This window comes from Eublepharis macularius, chromosome 1 (assembly GCF_028583425.1).
Source record: "Eublepharis macularius isolate TG4126 chromosome 1, MPM_Emac_v1.0, whole genome shotgun sequence".
Taxonomy (NCBI): domain Eukaryota; kingdom Metazoa; phylum Chordata; class Lepidosauria; order Squamata; family Eublepharidae; genus Eublepharis; species Eublepharis macularius.
In genome coordinates this window covers 230332315-230346228 of record NC_072790.1, presented here as the reverse complement: position 1 = coordinate 230346228, position 13914 = coordinate 230332315, and the positions used below count along the sequence as shown (strand labels likewise).

At 46.6% G+C, this 13914-nt stretch overlaps 1 protein-coding gene across 2 annotated transcripts; it reads left to right on the top strand.

Moving 5' to 3' along the window:
* The first annotated feature begins 7459 nt into the window (after positions 1 to 7459).
* Positions 7460 to 13241, top strand: BANF1 (BAF nuclear assembly factor 1). 2 transcript variants are annotated; one of them, XM_054982566.1, is made up of 3 exons: positions 7460 to 7522; positions 11107 to 11246; positions 12563 to 13241. In XM_054982566.1, the coding sequence occupies exons 2-3, from the start codon at positions 11124 to 11126 to the stop codon at positions 12707 to 12709; spliced, it is 270 nt and encodes an 89-aa protein (XP_054838541.1). In that variant the 5' UTR covers positions 7460 to 7522; positions 11107 to 11123; the 3' UTR covers positions 12710 to 13241. The 2 variants fall into 2 exon arrangements, with proteins under 2 accessions (XP_054838541.1, XP_054838532.1); XM_054982557.1 differs by lacking the exon at positions 7460 to 7522 and adding an exon at positions 9416 to 9437.
* Positions 13242 to 13914: the final 673 nt, after the last annotated feature.

The following is a 13914-nucleotide window of genomic DNA, read 5'->3' as shown; positions in this document are numbered from 1 at the left end:
TAACCAACTTTATTGTAGCATAAGCTTTTGAGAACCACAGTTCTCTTCTTCAGATGCATGAGAGCTGTGGTTCTCAAAAGCTTATGCTACAATAAAGTTGGTTAGTCTTAACTCTTTACTATTTTGTGACTACAGACTAGCACAGCTAAATCCTCTGGATCTGTGAAATTAAGGGGAAGGGAAGGAACTTTTTTCTGGGTATAGAACTGTCTTCACTCCTAGAGATTTGTTCAGAATAAATTTGGAGCAAGAAACAAACAAAACAACAACAGCAGTGGTGCAGTAGAAAAAGGAGTTGTATTCCAATATACTGCCCCTATGTGTGACATTCAAAGAAACCGTTGTCATGGAAAGCACTTGATACTATTATACGTATTCCCCCGATAGAGCATCAGTAATACATACAGGGGCATTCTCCAACAGAACTATTCTTATATTTTGAAATTGAAGTGAAGTACAGTTTAAAAACAACAGAACAGCATCCCGCTTTCAGCAAATGTTTGTCTTTCAGGAAGCATGGAGGCAGGGAATAATTTCCATTAGCTTGAAAAGGAAATTCTTTCCCACTCATAAGGGGCTCTGTTTTAAGTGGTATAGATCTCCTTAGAAGAAATTGTGAATTCTTGCAAGCAAAAGGTGTGATGTTGAGAATCAAACAATGGATGGATTTTCTCAACTTTGAACCAGGGCCTTCAGCAAGCCACACAGGTGCTTTATTGCCCCTTCTTGAGAAGGCGAAGGAGTCAGACTACCGGTCAATATAGCTGAGTGTATTTGGCAATAGGTCTGGCTTCTAAGATCTTGTCATCATACTTGCAAACCTGACGCTGTAGTCATATGGATTAGAAGCTTGCTTTATAACAAACATTCTCAGGAAGCTCAGTTTAAAAGCAAATGCCATACCCTCTCTCTCTCTCTCTCTCTCTCTCTCTCTCTCTCTCTCTGTGTGTGTGTGTGTGTGTGTGTGTGTGTGTGTGTGTGACTGTGGAATGCTTAATTGTCACATATTCATAAGAAAGAGCAGTTGTGGTGTAGTGGATAGAGTGTTGGACTAAGATCCGGGAGACACAGATTTGAAACCCCATTCTGCCTGCTGAGTCAACTTGGGGCAACCATGTACACAGCCTGTCCTACCTCGCAGGATTGTTGTGAGGATAAAATAGAGGACAGGAGAATAAAATAGGATGGATTGAGGTACTGGTGTGGGAGGAGAAGACGTAGGGAGTTTCCGTGGGCCACGTACAGAGGCTTAGTGGGTGTGATGCTACCTGGAGAGATTAGGACCTGAGATGATGAGACTGCATCCCTGTCTGGCTTGGGTCTTGTTTCCATGCCTTCCTGCAGCACCTTTTCCCTTTCTGGCTCTGCTGGCAGGTCAAATCGGTGAGCCACGACTTGGAGCAGCTGAACCGCCTCCTGCACATGGCTAAGAGCCTCATCCAGAACCCCTACCTGTGCCTGGGCTCCTATGTCAAGCCAGCGTCATGTACTGCATCCTGGAGCCCCTGGCAGCCTCTATCAACCCCCTCAACGACCACTGGACCCTTCACAACTACACTGCCATGTTCTTTGGCCACCTCTTCTGGATCCTCTGATCCCACCCACTGGTACGGGGACGATCTACTTCTCTTCTTTTGGGGTAATCCACAGTGACCATATCCAGAAGCAGGGCTTTGGCTGGCTTGCTGTGGCACCTGGTCATAATGCTCACATGGATGCCAAGAGCAGCCATGAGCCTCCAGGTTCCTTTGAGGCCCCTGCAATCATTATCACAAGCCAATCAAACGTTACTCGAAAATAAATCACATGGCTTGCCTTGTTCTTTGGGCTCCTTGGGTTGACCTGCCTCCCCCGCCCTCTAATTTCATCCCTTGACTCCTTTCTCAGCCAACGGCCCATTTAACAATTTGTCCCAGCAGGTCAAGGCGTATAATGGGAAGATCTTGCAACATGCACAGTTGTAAGGATTTGGCAATGCAAGCCTGAGAGCCATTAACAAGGGTTATATACTTTTGTGGAGAAAGTCTGTCAATGCTGTGACAGTGGAATAGAACCTCCTTGTGCAGAGGCAGTGTATCTCTGAATGCCAGTTACTGGGAGACAAAAATTACAGAGTGCGGGCTGTTGCCTTCCTGTCCTGCTTGTGGGCTTTCCAGAGGCATGGAAGTGGACAAGGTGGCATATTAGAGGGACCTCTCCATCAGGGCTCCTCTTATGCCAGCTCAGTCTTGCACATGAATGGACAGAAGGGGGAATGGTGCGCAGTGGTAATGCATCTGCTTGGCATGTAGAAGGTCCCCGGTTCTCTCCCAGATGGACTGAAGAGCTTTGGATGATGAAGCCATTGGGCAGGTGCTTGGAGCACAAGGAAAGAAAAAGTGGATGCAGTGAATGTTTTCGTAAGCTTTAACAAACACACAGGTGACGGCCCAGTTATCTGTAGCAGTGACGGCAGGGAAGGGAGCTCGCTTTCTGCCACCGTTGCATTTGCATAGCGCCATCTGGTGGCGCTTTTCCAGATTGTGACGGGGCTTTTGCCTCAAGCCCCAGAGGAAGTTGACTCGGAAAACATACAAACCCACTGTGGTTCCTTATCTGCATTTTTAAGATAAAATTGTTCACATTCACGATGGCCTAGACACTCTAGTTGGACTGGTTGCAGTCTAGTCTGAGTTCTGAGCATGCTTGGAAGCACTGGGTTTGTGGTGGAAAGCCATCTAATGGAAGAGACTCAGAGCTGGTTTGCTATTGCCTGCCTCTGCCTATAGACCCTGGATTTCCTTGGTGGTCTCCCATCCAAGTACTAAGCAGAGCTGACCCTGCATAGCTTCAAGATCTCATGAGATTGGGCCAGGCTAGCCAGAGCCATGCAGGCCAGGGCACTCTGTTCTTACCCAATCTAAAATGGGTGTGTGAACCTGATGCCTAATCTCTCGTGGCTGCCTTGTTGAGTGCTGCTGCCAAAGGTGGTTCTGCTGTGGTGCTGTAGTTAAGAGTGTCAGGCACCGCCAATCAATGTCCTCCAAAGTGGCGCGACTCCCAGACATTATACCGCTCCCACCCTGACAGGCAGAATGCCAAAAGACAGGGAGGAAAGGCAGCACCACCACCTCAGCACAGGCCTGGGGGTTACCAAGTTCCCTTTTGCCATGCAGGAGGACTGCAGACTGGGGGGGGCAGCAAGAGGAGATCATACAGCAGCACCTTCACCAAGTATTGTCCATCCCTCCCCAGTTCACCTGGGAGGGGTGCCCAGGTGTCACACAGGAGGAATGGGTTCAAGCCTGGTGGGGCAGCCCTAAAACAAAAATCCACATTTCTGTTCCTCAGCAATGCCCTGGGTAGCTGCAAAATACAGGACAAAGGCCAGGCTCCAACCTGCACTTCACACACCTGGACCTCTGCCCTAACCACCTGGCCAAATGGGGAGTCCCAAAGGAGGAATGAAGTTTTGTCTCTGCAAACAGAGAAGGGGATGAGACGATCCGGCTGATGCGGCTGCTCCTCTGTCCGTTATTTTGCCTGACAAAAGCCTCTGTCCCACACTGTCCTGATGCAGACTCACACTGGCAGCAGGCAAGGGATAACTCCCAAGTTGTCCGAGCAGGGCAGCACCCAGCTCCAAGGTTCAGGCACCAACTGGGCACACTCACGGCTTCAAGTCCAAAGGGGGATTCCAAAAACACATCCACAGGAACAGGCCAAGGTCAGGGACAAGAGAATCAGTTCCAAACAGCAGCAAGGTCAGTAGTGAGCGGACTCGTTGCTTCCACACAGCCACTCCTTCTTCGGCTGCTTTTAAGCCTCACAGTGCTCAGCGCCTGCCGGCTGTCTCAGTCCTGCTCCTGCGAGCACTCATCATCACTAATGATGCTGGGCCGGTGCTGTGCTGCTAGCCTGGCACTGCGCCTTCTGGCTTGGAGGGCTCTTCTAGCCCTCCTCTGGCAGCGCTCCCGAGGCTCTGGTGATGAAGGGGGAGAGCTGGGCTGCCCCTGGATTTCTGTTGCCAGCCCAGGGCTGGGAAGCTGAGGAACCGATGTGCTGGGGCCTGGCTGTGGATCAGTATCTGAGCCTTCAGAGGCTGCCTCCTCCTGCAGTGCCTCTGCCCCTGGCTGTGGATCTGGGTCAGGTTCACCAGCTGCCTCTTCCTCAGAAGAGTCCTCTGAGTCTCTCTGCTCCACTGGGCCAGGTTGGTCCATGACACACACTCCAATTGCCCATCACTGCCCTCAGCCCCTTTTGTCCCAGCATCCTGAACCTCTGCTCCCCCACCCCACCCCGGAAAGCTGCATGGCTTATCAGATACCAGGGGTGCTACAGAGAAGGGCAAGGACCAGCTACACCGCCTCCCTACATATCTATCCTCTGTCCGGACCTACACACTGCAGCCAGCAGAGGGCACACGCGGGAAGCGAGCGGCCTGCCCCCCAGCAATCTTGCAGCAACAGAGCAATAAAGCACGCTAGATTTTTATCAAATAGCACCCTGAATGAATGGGGTTGCTAACTTCTTCTGCCCGGCACCGCTCCTGTGCTTGCACAAGCTGTATGGAAACAGGGCAAGCTGTCCCTATAACAGCATGCCTGAGTGGGGCACCCCTGCCAAATGGAAGGCTGTCTGAAAGGGCAGGATAGTGCAGGAGCTGTGCTTAGGCTTCTCAGTTGACTGCCGGTGGTGAGTGGTCTCCTGGGTGTTTGCCCCATTGCCTGCCAATCACTGGCCTTTCATCCTGGGACTCTGGGCCTCAGGAGGGGTGGGGGGAGTTCCATAGCCAGCATTACATGTTCTGCTCATCTCAGTCTACAGTTATAATAAGGTGAGAAAGTGGAGTATTTTATGAAAGGAGACCTTAGACCTTGTACTCGCCCCTTGATTACAACAACTGGGTTACACAGAAGCAGGGGTCATTTTGTAGAAAAAGAGCTGGAGAAACTCATTAGCATAATTCATTAGCATGTGCCTCGCACCTTGCCATCACCGGAAGTGTGTCATTAGCATAACTGATTTGCATATGCCACACCCCCTGGCATCACCTATCCTGGCCGTTTTGGACCCAATCCTGGCCATTCAGGGCCGAAATTGGGCCCAAAATGGCAAAAGGGGGCTGGAAATGGCCGAAAACAGGCCCCAAATGGTCAGGATCGGGCCGCTGCTGAGCAAGAGAGTGATCCACCACCCATCAGAGGCCTGATCTGGGCCATTTCAGCCCCAATCCAGGCTGAAACAGGCCCAAAATGGCCGAGAGTCAGGTGGGCGGGGCCACCTGACATGTGATCTCTTTGGGGAACTTCTGAAACTGCGTTTCTGCGCGTTCCCCCTCGAAATGCGCCCTGCACAGAAGTAACCTCCATTATAATCAGTGGGGCCTATTACTAGGGAAAGTGTTCTTGGGACTGCAGCCAGAGGCAATGATGGGTGACGTCTCTGAGGAATGGCTGGCGGAGTCATGCACTGGGGGTGTCCACCTGCTGGGCTCCCTCTCTCCAGGGCATATCAAATGGCCATCCAACTGCCACTTACCCATCGCCTAAGTGCAGCTGCTATTTTTAATGATTATTTACATTATTTATAGTCCACCTTTCATATTGAGAATCAAGGCAGATTACACAGCAGAAGCCAATACGATCAATGACTGGCCATTCAATAAACAATACAATAGGGCGAGTATAACAGAAATTTGAAAACAAGCAGAGATCTGATCCAGAGCTGGAAAAGGGCTGGAACAAAGCAAAAGCAGACAGATATGGCAGATTATATGAATATTAACACAAAACATACTTTCAACTACAAGCAGTACACGGTATATTTTCCCTTTACCAAAGCATCTCTCTGAAATGTCTGCTCCACCTGCTGGGGCTACTGCACAGGGCTTCAATACTGCAAGGTAATAGGTGTGATGAGCGTTTGGCGACTGCTCTAACACAACCCCAAAACACTCAGGTGGGGCCTTCCCACATCCAGGTCCAGGATCAGTGCTGCTACAATAAGCCACAGGCCTGGCCAGAGTAACAGCGCCCTGAATGGGGATGGATTACTCTTGGTGCCTACGGTGCCAGTAATCTAAGGGCGAACAATGCACAGATTTATGCTAGTGATCTTGTAGGCTGCTCCTGTGTATATTGATTACCTATTGTGAGACCTGGTTGGTACTGCTTCCTAATAAAGGACTCACACAACCACCAGTGTTTGGACTGTGGAAACTGTAGGATTATTGATCAACCTGTCCGTTACAGTAGGGTCAAGCTGTATATTTTTAGCTATACAAACTGGCTTTCTTAGTTATATTGCCTTTTTCTTGCTCTGAATTTTGAGATAGAATGACTGTTTAATTATACAATTTTAACTGTAAAAGGCTGCTGACCCCTCTTCCTGTTCCCCTCTTTTCAGGCTTTTCTCTGACCCTCGCCCTTAGCTGAGAAGCTTCTACTGTGTAGCCTTGCAGCTGCTCCTCTTTTAACAGGCTCAGGAAATGGAGCATCTGATGAAATGGGTCCTAATGCCTAAAAGTTGATGTTAGAATAAAAATGTGTTAAAAGAGCTGCAAGATTCTTATTTATTTTTATTGCAACAGATTTTACACAGGTAGACCTCTGGAAATATTATATACACACATTCATGTATATATTATTGCAGCACAATATATTCAATGTGCATTTTTTTGTTGTAACCCCTTACCAAGTTTCTCTCATTTTATCTTCACAACTCCGTGAGTTAGATCAAGATGGGTGGCTGTGTTAGTCTGTCTGTAGCAGTAGAAAAGAGAGCCCAGTAGTACCTTTAAGACTTAACAAAGTTTGTGGTAGGGTATGAGATTTTGTGAGTCACAGCTCCCTTTTTCATTCTAGCTGTATCTGAAGAAGTGAGCTGTGACTCACGAAAGCTCATACCCTACCACAAATTTTGTTAGTCTTATAAGTGCTACTGGACTCTTGGTTTTTTCTGTGAGTTAGGTTAGGATGAGAGAGAATGCCTGGGCTAACATCACTTACAGTGCAATCCTAAACAGAGTTACTCCGGTCTACGTGAATTGATTTCAATGGGCTTAGACTGGAGTACCTTTGTTTAGGATTACTCAGTTAGTAATGTCCATGGCAAGCAATGATTGGAGCACAGCTATCTAATCGCAGTTCCACACTCACAACAACCGTGTGAAGCTGGGATGCATTAACTACGCTATCTATATTAATTCCATATATACGCCATCAAATCTATATACAATTGTTACACAACAGCATGATTAACAACGAGAATTATTCTAGCAATAACAACCACCGCCATCCCAATTGCTTCCGCCTAGCGTCCAACAGGGAGAAACGGCCAGACCCGCGCAACCATAGAAAGTCGCCGGGAAGCCTAGAGCGGAATTCTACTCTTCCATAGAAGTCACTGGGAAGACGGGCCCATCCGGTCTTAAGGAAGGGGGAGGTCGGCCAGGCACCCGGAAGTAGTAGCGCGTGACAGCGCAGGCGCGCTGAGTGCGGCGCTGATTGGGCGGGAGCGACGGTTGGAAGAAGGCTGAGCGGTGAGCGGGCGAGGGATGCGGGCTGGGCGGCGACGGGAGGGCGGGTGAGGCCAGCTTGATATGAGGGTCCGTGGGGTTCCTTAGCCGGTGTGGAGCAGCTCGAAAGCTCGGCCGGACCTTACTTTTGTTGAACTCGCCTTCGGTCCCTCCTCCCACTACCTCCTCTGCATGGCGGCGCTGCTGGCCTGCCTTACAGGGCGGGCATAAAGCTCAACTCTCATGAAGAGTTTAGCATTAAAAGGATGCCTGTCGCTGGCCTTTGAGTTTTCCCAGCCTTGTGTTTCTTTTAAAAGATTGGTTCTATTCTTTTTTTATTTAACTGTCGTCGTAATACTGGGGGTACATGTCTCTTTTATGGCGCTTTTGCCCTACATTTCTTCCCGAAGAGCTCAGGGTTCTCCCATTTCTAATTCTCCTAGAAACCTATGAGGCGGAGAACTTCGTGGCTGGGGGAGGGGATTTGAACTCAGGGTTCTCCAAGTTTAAATTTCTTAAGATGTGGTGGGTTGTTTTTTTTTTTGGAGAGGTATCAGATTTGCGTGCCGTTTGGTAGAACGATGGAGGATGTGTTGTTCTCAAATAAGTAAATGAATAGAAAAATAATTTGTGTTGTTATTTTGGGAACTGCTAAAAATGTAAAAGCAAGGATGGCAAACAAGCGATCTGGATTACCTGCTGGCAGCTGGTCTTCGCATTGCAAACAAGGACTGATCTTTGTGGATACGGAGCTTATGTCAGTGTATGCACACTTCGTGAAGGACGCAGCCAATGCAGTGTCTGCCTAGCAAGTCTTCAAGTTGTTGTTTTTCTCCCAAATTCTGTGGAAAAGGTCAGCTATGCAGGTGCTTAGTTGATGTTCTGTAGGTGGAGAGTTGCACCACAGATTTTGAAATCTAAGCATCTGAAGGACTGCCTCTCCTGGTGTGAGCCTGTGTCTTGTTTGTTGCCTTGATCTCTCTGGAGATATTTATTACTATCAGGTTCCAGAGAGGGTCTAGAGACTTTTGTGGCATTTCAAGAGACGTCTTTCAGAATTTAGCCATTTTCAGAATGAGGGTACTGGGCTAAGTGAACCCAGGATCTATCTGATCCAGCAGGGCTTTCCATCTTAGGCATGGATGGTTTTCTTTTGGTCCTGTCCCTCCTGTGCTCCCTTTTTCTGCGTCAGTTGTAATGAGCCTAAGAGCCTGTGTATGGTGAAGGATCCAAAGTAGTAATTTGTCAAAATGTGTTGAGTCTCTCCCTTGGACATAGGAAAATATTCAAGATTATGGGATATTATTATATTCCCAGGTGCTGGACTTTCCCAGCCTTGCTGTGCTTGGTTCCCTTCTCTTTGCCTTAAAATCCTCCTTTCTTCAACAGGCTCCTATATGGATCAAGCAGCGTGGGCTGCCTCATATATACGAAGGATATGTTGAAAGGGAATGCTTGGGTGTGGTAAACTCTCCTTTCCCCTCAGGGATCCATGCTAGTAAAAGTAGGAAGATGGAACACTAGCTGGGGTAGCACAGACTCCTATACTCCTCTTGAGGTCATGTGGTAGTTAGACTGTAGGACTAGAATCTGGGAGACCCAGGTTCGAATCCTTATTGTATCATGGAAGCACACTGGGTGTGCCAGTCACACTGTCGGCCTAACCTGCCTTGCAAGGTTGTTGTGAAGGTAAAATGGCAGAGGGGAGAATTATGTAAGCCACTTTGGGTCCCCATTGGGGAGAAAAATGAAGTTAATAAATCCTCTGTGGTGCTTTTGGGGACAGACCTGGCTGCACTGAGTGTAATTCTGCATAAAGGAAATAGCAAAAAATGTGCTGTGTTCTGCCATCTTTTCGCCCATTTTAAGAGTGAATGCATTTGCTCTTGAGAAGATATAATTGGCTGTCTGTGTCCCTCTAGTCAGGAGGTATCCAAAGGTGAGGTTCTGGAAAGGACTTGTGCTAACTATGTCAAAATAAAGAGTGGTGTGTGTTGCCTAGGCTCTGAGTTCTCAGGGGTGTGTGGCAACACTTGCTGGTGAGGCAGCATATTGGGTGATAACAGCCAACTTCTAGCTGGAAGGGTGTGGAAGATTTCTGTTGGCAGGCTCAGAGCCAAGTTAATTACCGTAGCAGCAAGTCTCTGTTTGGAGGCAGATCAGAGTTTAATTCAAAATCTATCTGATTCAAATTTAAATACTTAATGTTAGCAAAAGGCAAATGCTCCATGTACAAGCACTGGGGGTTGTCCATGCTTTATATCCCACATTTAGACTATCTAACATGATTGATTTATAGTGCCATAGCCCTGTTAGCTATAGATAGACAGACTATATTGACATATGTGAGGCAGAAATATTTCCACAGAAAAATAGTGCTGGCAATTTTTCTGGAACAATTAACATTTTGGAAAAAATTTCCTCCCCACCCCATGCTTTTCCTTTTATCCAGTCCCAGTAGTAAAAGCGTGCCTGCCTTTCAGGATAATATTTAACTTTCTCCTCCATAAAAATTTGGAACCCAATGGATTGGATTGGCTTCTGGAGTTTAGTACTGATATTGGGGTCTTAAACCTGAAGCAGAAGGTTTGCAAAAGAAGCAAGAACTTGAAAGTTCTTGGTATCCTCAAAAGTTCTAGAACAAACGAGTCATTGTAGTTTGCTTCCATGTTGTTTTACAGCAGTTACTGATCAGTAGGGGGTGCTGTTACCCAGTTTAACTGCTCCAATACCACATGTTGCCTTATTTAGTAGCACTGTAAGCAATGCCAGCTGTTGCCACCTTGAAGTCATTTCCTTATCTGGAAACAGTGGCATTGATGGGTCAGAAGCTGTGCACAGCCTTAGTATACAGTAGCAATGCACAGACTCCTTTTGTCTCTGAGACATAATGACTGGAGAAATTACTTAACAATTGACTATAATATAATCGAAGTCTAGTTCATCAGAAGTTGAGTCCTTAAAGAGCATTGTTAAAATCATAGCTTGAAACCCCTCTCTAAAATTACCCTGTTACATCTTTTGATGATCCTCTTAAAATTGGGTGCAGCTGTTTTTTAAAAAATGGTTTTCAACATGGGAAGGCACTACCATTAGTAGAATGGCTCAAAAGTGCCTCCTCTTGAAATCTTGCACGTACAAACTTAGTTGGTGATGCCATAGTTAACTGGGTGTTGTCCTGCCTAAGGACTAGAATGTTTTAGAGAACAGCAACAGGGTTGCCTGCATTTCTTGCCATAAATTGCTGTCACTTACAAAATGTCCATATCTGGGTCAAAGCTTAGTGTTTTGTATTTCTTCTGTGAGGTGTGATTACATGCCCAGAGAAGACTGCCAGTTCTGGGACAGCACTTGATCAGGCCATGGCACCTACATAGCTGCCTGGTTTAATCTAGGGTGGGGAGCATAGCTGCCTGCAGTTTCCTTCCACATGGTTCCCTTAGTTTTTCTTTCTTTCCTGGAATAGGCAACGAGTCAGCTATGAGATTGTGGCAGCAACTGGCCTGATAAGTAGGCATTGGCTGGAGTATGACTGTAATGGATTAATAATGTCCTGTCCCATCCTCTTAATGATGATGCCCGGTTGATCATTGGCTTTCTTCTTGCAGGCACAGCAGCAGCCAAAATGACCACCAGCCAGAAGCACCGGGATTTTGTGGCAGAACCTATGGGTGAGAAGGCTGTCAACTCTCTGGCTGGCATTGGAGATGTGCTTGGCAAGAAGCTGGAAGACAAAGGCTTTGACAAGGTATCTTCTGGGCCATTGGTTTTGAAAGGCATATCCGCTTATTGGAGGGCTGGCGGGAGAACTGAACCTAGCAGGAGGGTTGGGCTTTAAAGCATTCGGTCCTTTGTTGTTCTTTTTGAGAAGGGGCACTTCAGAGCTGCCAGGTGACTGGCATAAATCACATCTCCAGGGCTGTCAGAGAGCCACGCTTAGGGAACACCAGCCTGCTTTCTGTAACCCGTTTTTCCAGAGTCTCTCGGGCATGGTCTGAAGACGCACAATGCAGCAGTCTCGCTGAGCTAGCTAGGTCTGCATCAGGATCTGGGTCATGCCTGGATAGGATACCCTCCTGCTGTGCTGCCTTGAAGTCCCTGTGGGAAAAGTTGGTGGAAATCTACTGAGCAGATATTCGAAATATTATAATTCAGTCTCTTGCCACACAAGGGGCTCATGAGTGCAGAATTCCCTTGAGAAAATCTTTCATCTGAAATACTTTTATAAAGTAGTCTGGATCCTTTTTGTAGTGACTACTATCTGGAGATTTGGTATATATTGTTGCATTTTAGCTGTGCCTTTCTTTCAAGGAGTCGCAATAGCAAAGCTCCTATACCCAAACACACACACTTAACAACTTGGCTTAGCAGGTGACGCTGAGAGAGGCAATCCAGTAAACTCTGCTGTAGTAGGGATTTGAGCCCAGATCTCCTCAGTAAGGGTATGCTCTGTTCATCACAACCCATACTCCTGAAACAAGCAGAGCTGCAGAATGGGTTGCTGAATGCTGAGTCAAGATTTACGAATATCTAGACACTCAGTGTAGTTATAAAATAGAGATTTTCTCAGATGGATCATCCAATGCACTCTGTAAAGGGCAATGCCTAAAATAAGATCTTCCATCTCAATTCTTGGTGGGATGAACTGTTTCTAGTACTTCTTTCTCTGTCTCTGTGATTCCTGTTAGCCTCCCATCATCCAGAAGTAATCTGCCTCCATTGTGTCCTCAGTCTCTAGCCCATTTACGTTGGTCAGCACATGAACTGCTGCTGCTTGCCACGTGGGATTTTGCCCTGCCTGGTGTGGAAGGAGCTAGCAGAAGCTGTTTATGAAATTAGCACTGGCTAATGCTGGGAAAGGGGAAGAGGAGGTGGGAAAGCAATCCATGTAGTCAGCAATGGGTGGTTTTGGGAAAAGGGGAGGCAGCATTGGGAGTACAGCTAATTCATGCTTGCCAAAGGGAAAGGAATCTTGCAGTGAAGACTGGGGCAGGTGGATTGATGCACCTCTGGTTTCACTATTCTGGCTGCTTATGCTATGTATTTTCTCCTTTCTGAACCTAGGCTTATGTGGTGCTTGGGCAGTTCCTGGTGCTGAAAAAGGATGAAGACCTCTTCCGTGAGTGGCTGAAAGATACGTGTGGTGCCAATGCCAAGCAATCCAGAGACTGTTACGGCTGCCTGAGGGAATGGTGTGATGCCTTCTTGTGAATGCTGTGGATCCAAACCTCAGTGGATGCCGTTGGGCCTTTTGTAGTTAGCTAGAGATTGAATCTTCTCTCCTCCCCAGTGTTTACTTCCTTGTAAAACTTCCAGCTCCCTCGGACGATCTCTCTTAACGCCACAAAATATTTTTGTTACCACAATCTTTTAATCAAGCATCTTTTCCTCCAGGGAGGGAGTTGAGGAAAGAGGGAGGGGGGAATGTTCTATTTTAAGGCTTTGTAGAATTGGATATCTTTTGTGTGGCTTCAGTAAATTCCCTTTGCTGTCAGGCCAGCTAATTCTGAAGCCTTATCTGCCTGTTGATTAAATGGAGACACTTTTTCAACTCCCTCAATTTGAGCTATAATTGGTCTGAGGATTAACCATTCTGTAAAATAAGATGTGTATTTAAATGAAAGACAACATTATTTGCAAACACTGATCCTCCAACCTAACTTTTATGCCACTTGTTTAAATGTTAGGAACAAAAATCATTGTAAAGTTTTTAAACAATAAAAATCAGCTGTGTTAAAGTTCAGACTTTGTTGAAAAAAATGAATTGAGGTAACTGTTGATGGGGGTGACGCAAGGCGTAGCCTTATGGATTAGGTGGTATACTTGAAGAGTTACCTTCTCTGAATGGGGAATGAGATTGGGCAGGGTTCAAATTGGGGCTATGTCCCACATTCTGGGAACGTACAGTACACATACCATCTACCCAAAGTAACAGAGTGGCCAGTGGTTGAGAGCTTGTTGGTTTCCTGCTAGGCATTTGATCTGTAAAGTGTATTTAAAGAATTCATTAGAAAAGTAGGGGAGTATATATGCCCACTACAGAACTAGTTTGATAATTGTAAAACAAGGAACAGTTTGCAAGATCTGAACAACTTTGTTAATGATATGACTTTTTGGAGGTCTTTCATTCACAGTTGCCAAAGGTTGGAGGCATTTTGATGGCACATCTCTCTCTCTCACACACACTCTCTCTCTCTCTCTCTCTCTCTCTCTCTCTCACACACACACACACACACACAAAACAATGAAACTTTAAAAAAGTAAGGAACTTTTCATAAAGTTAGGTAAAGTTCTTTAAAATGTGAACAATTCACTGAGCATTCTCTCTGACATGTTTATCCTGACTCTGGGGTCAGCCTACAGTTTAAAAACTTTTAAAAAAAAGTCTGGAGATGCCTCTGCAATTCCAGCAAGTG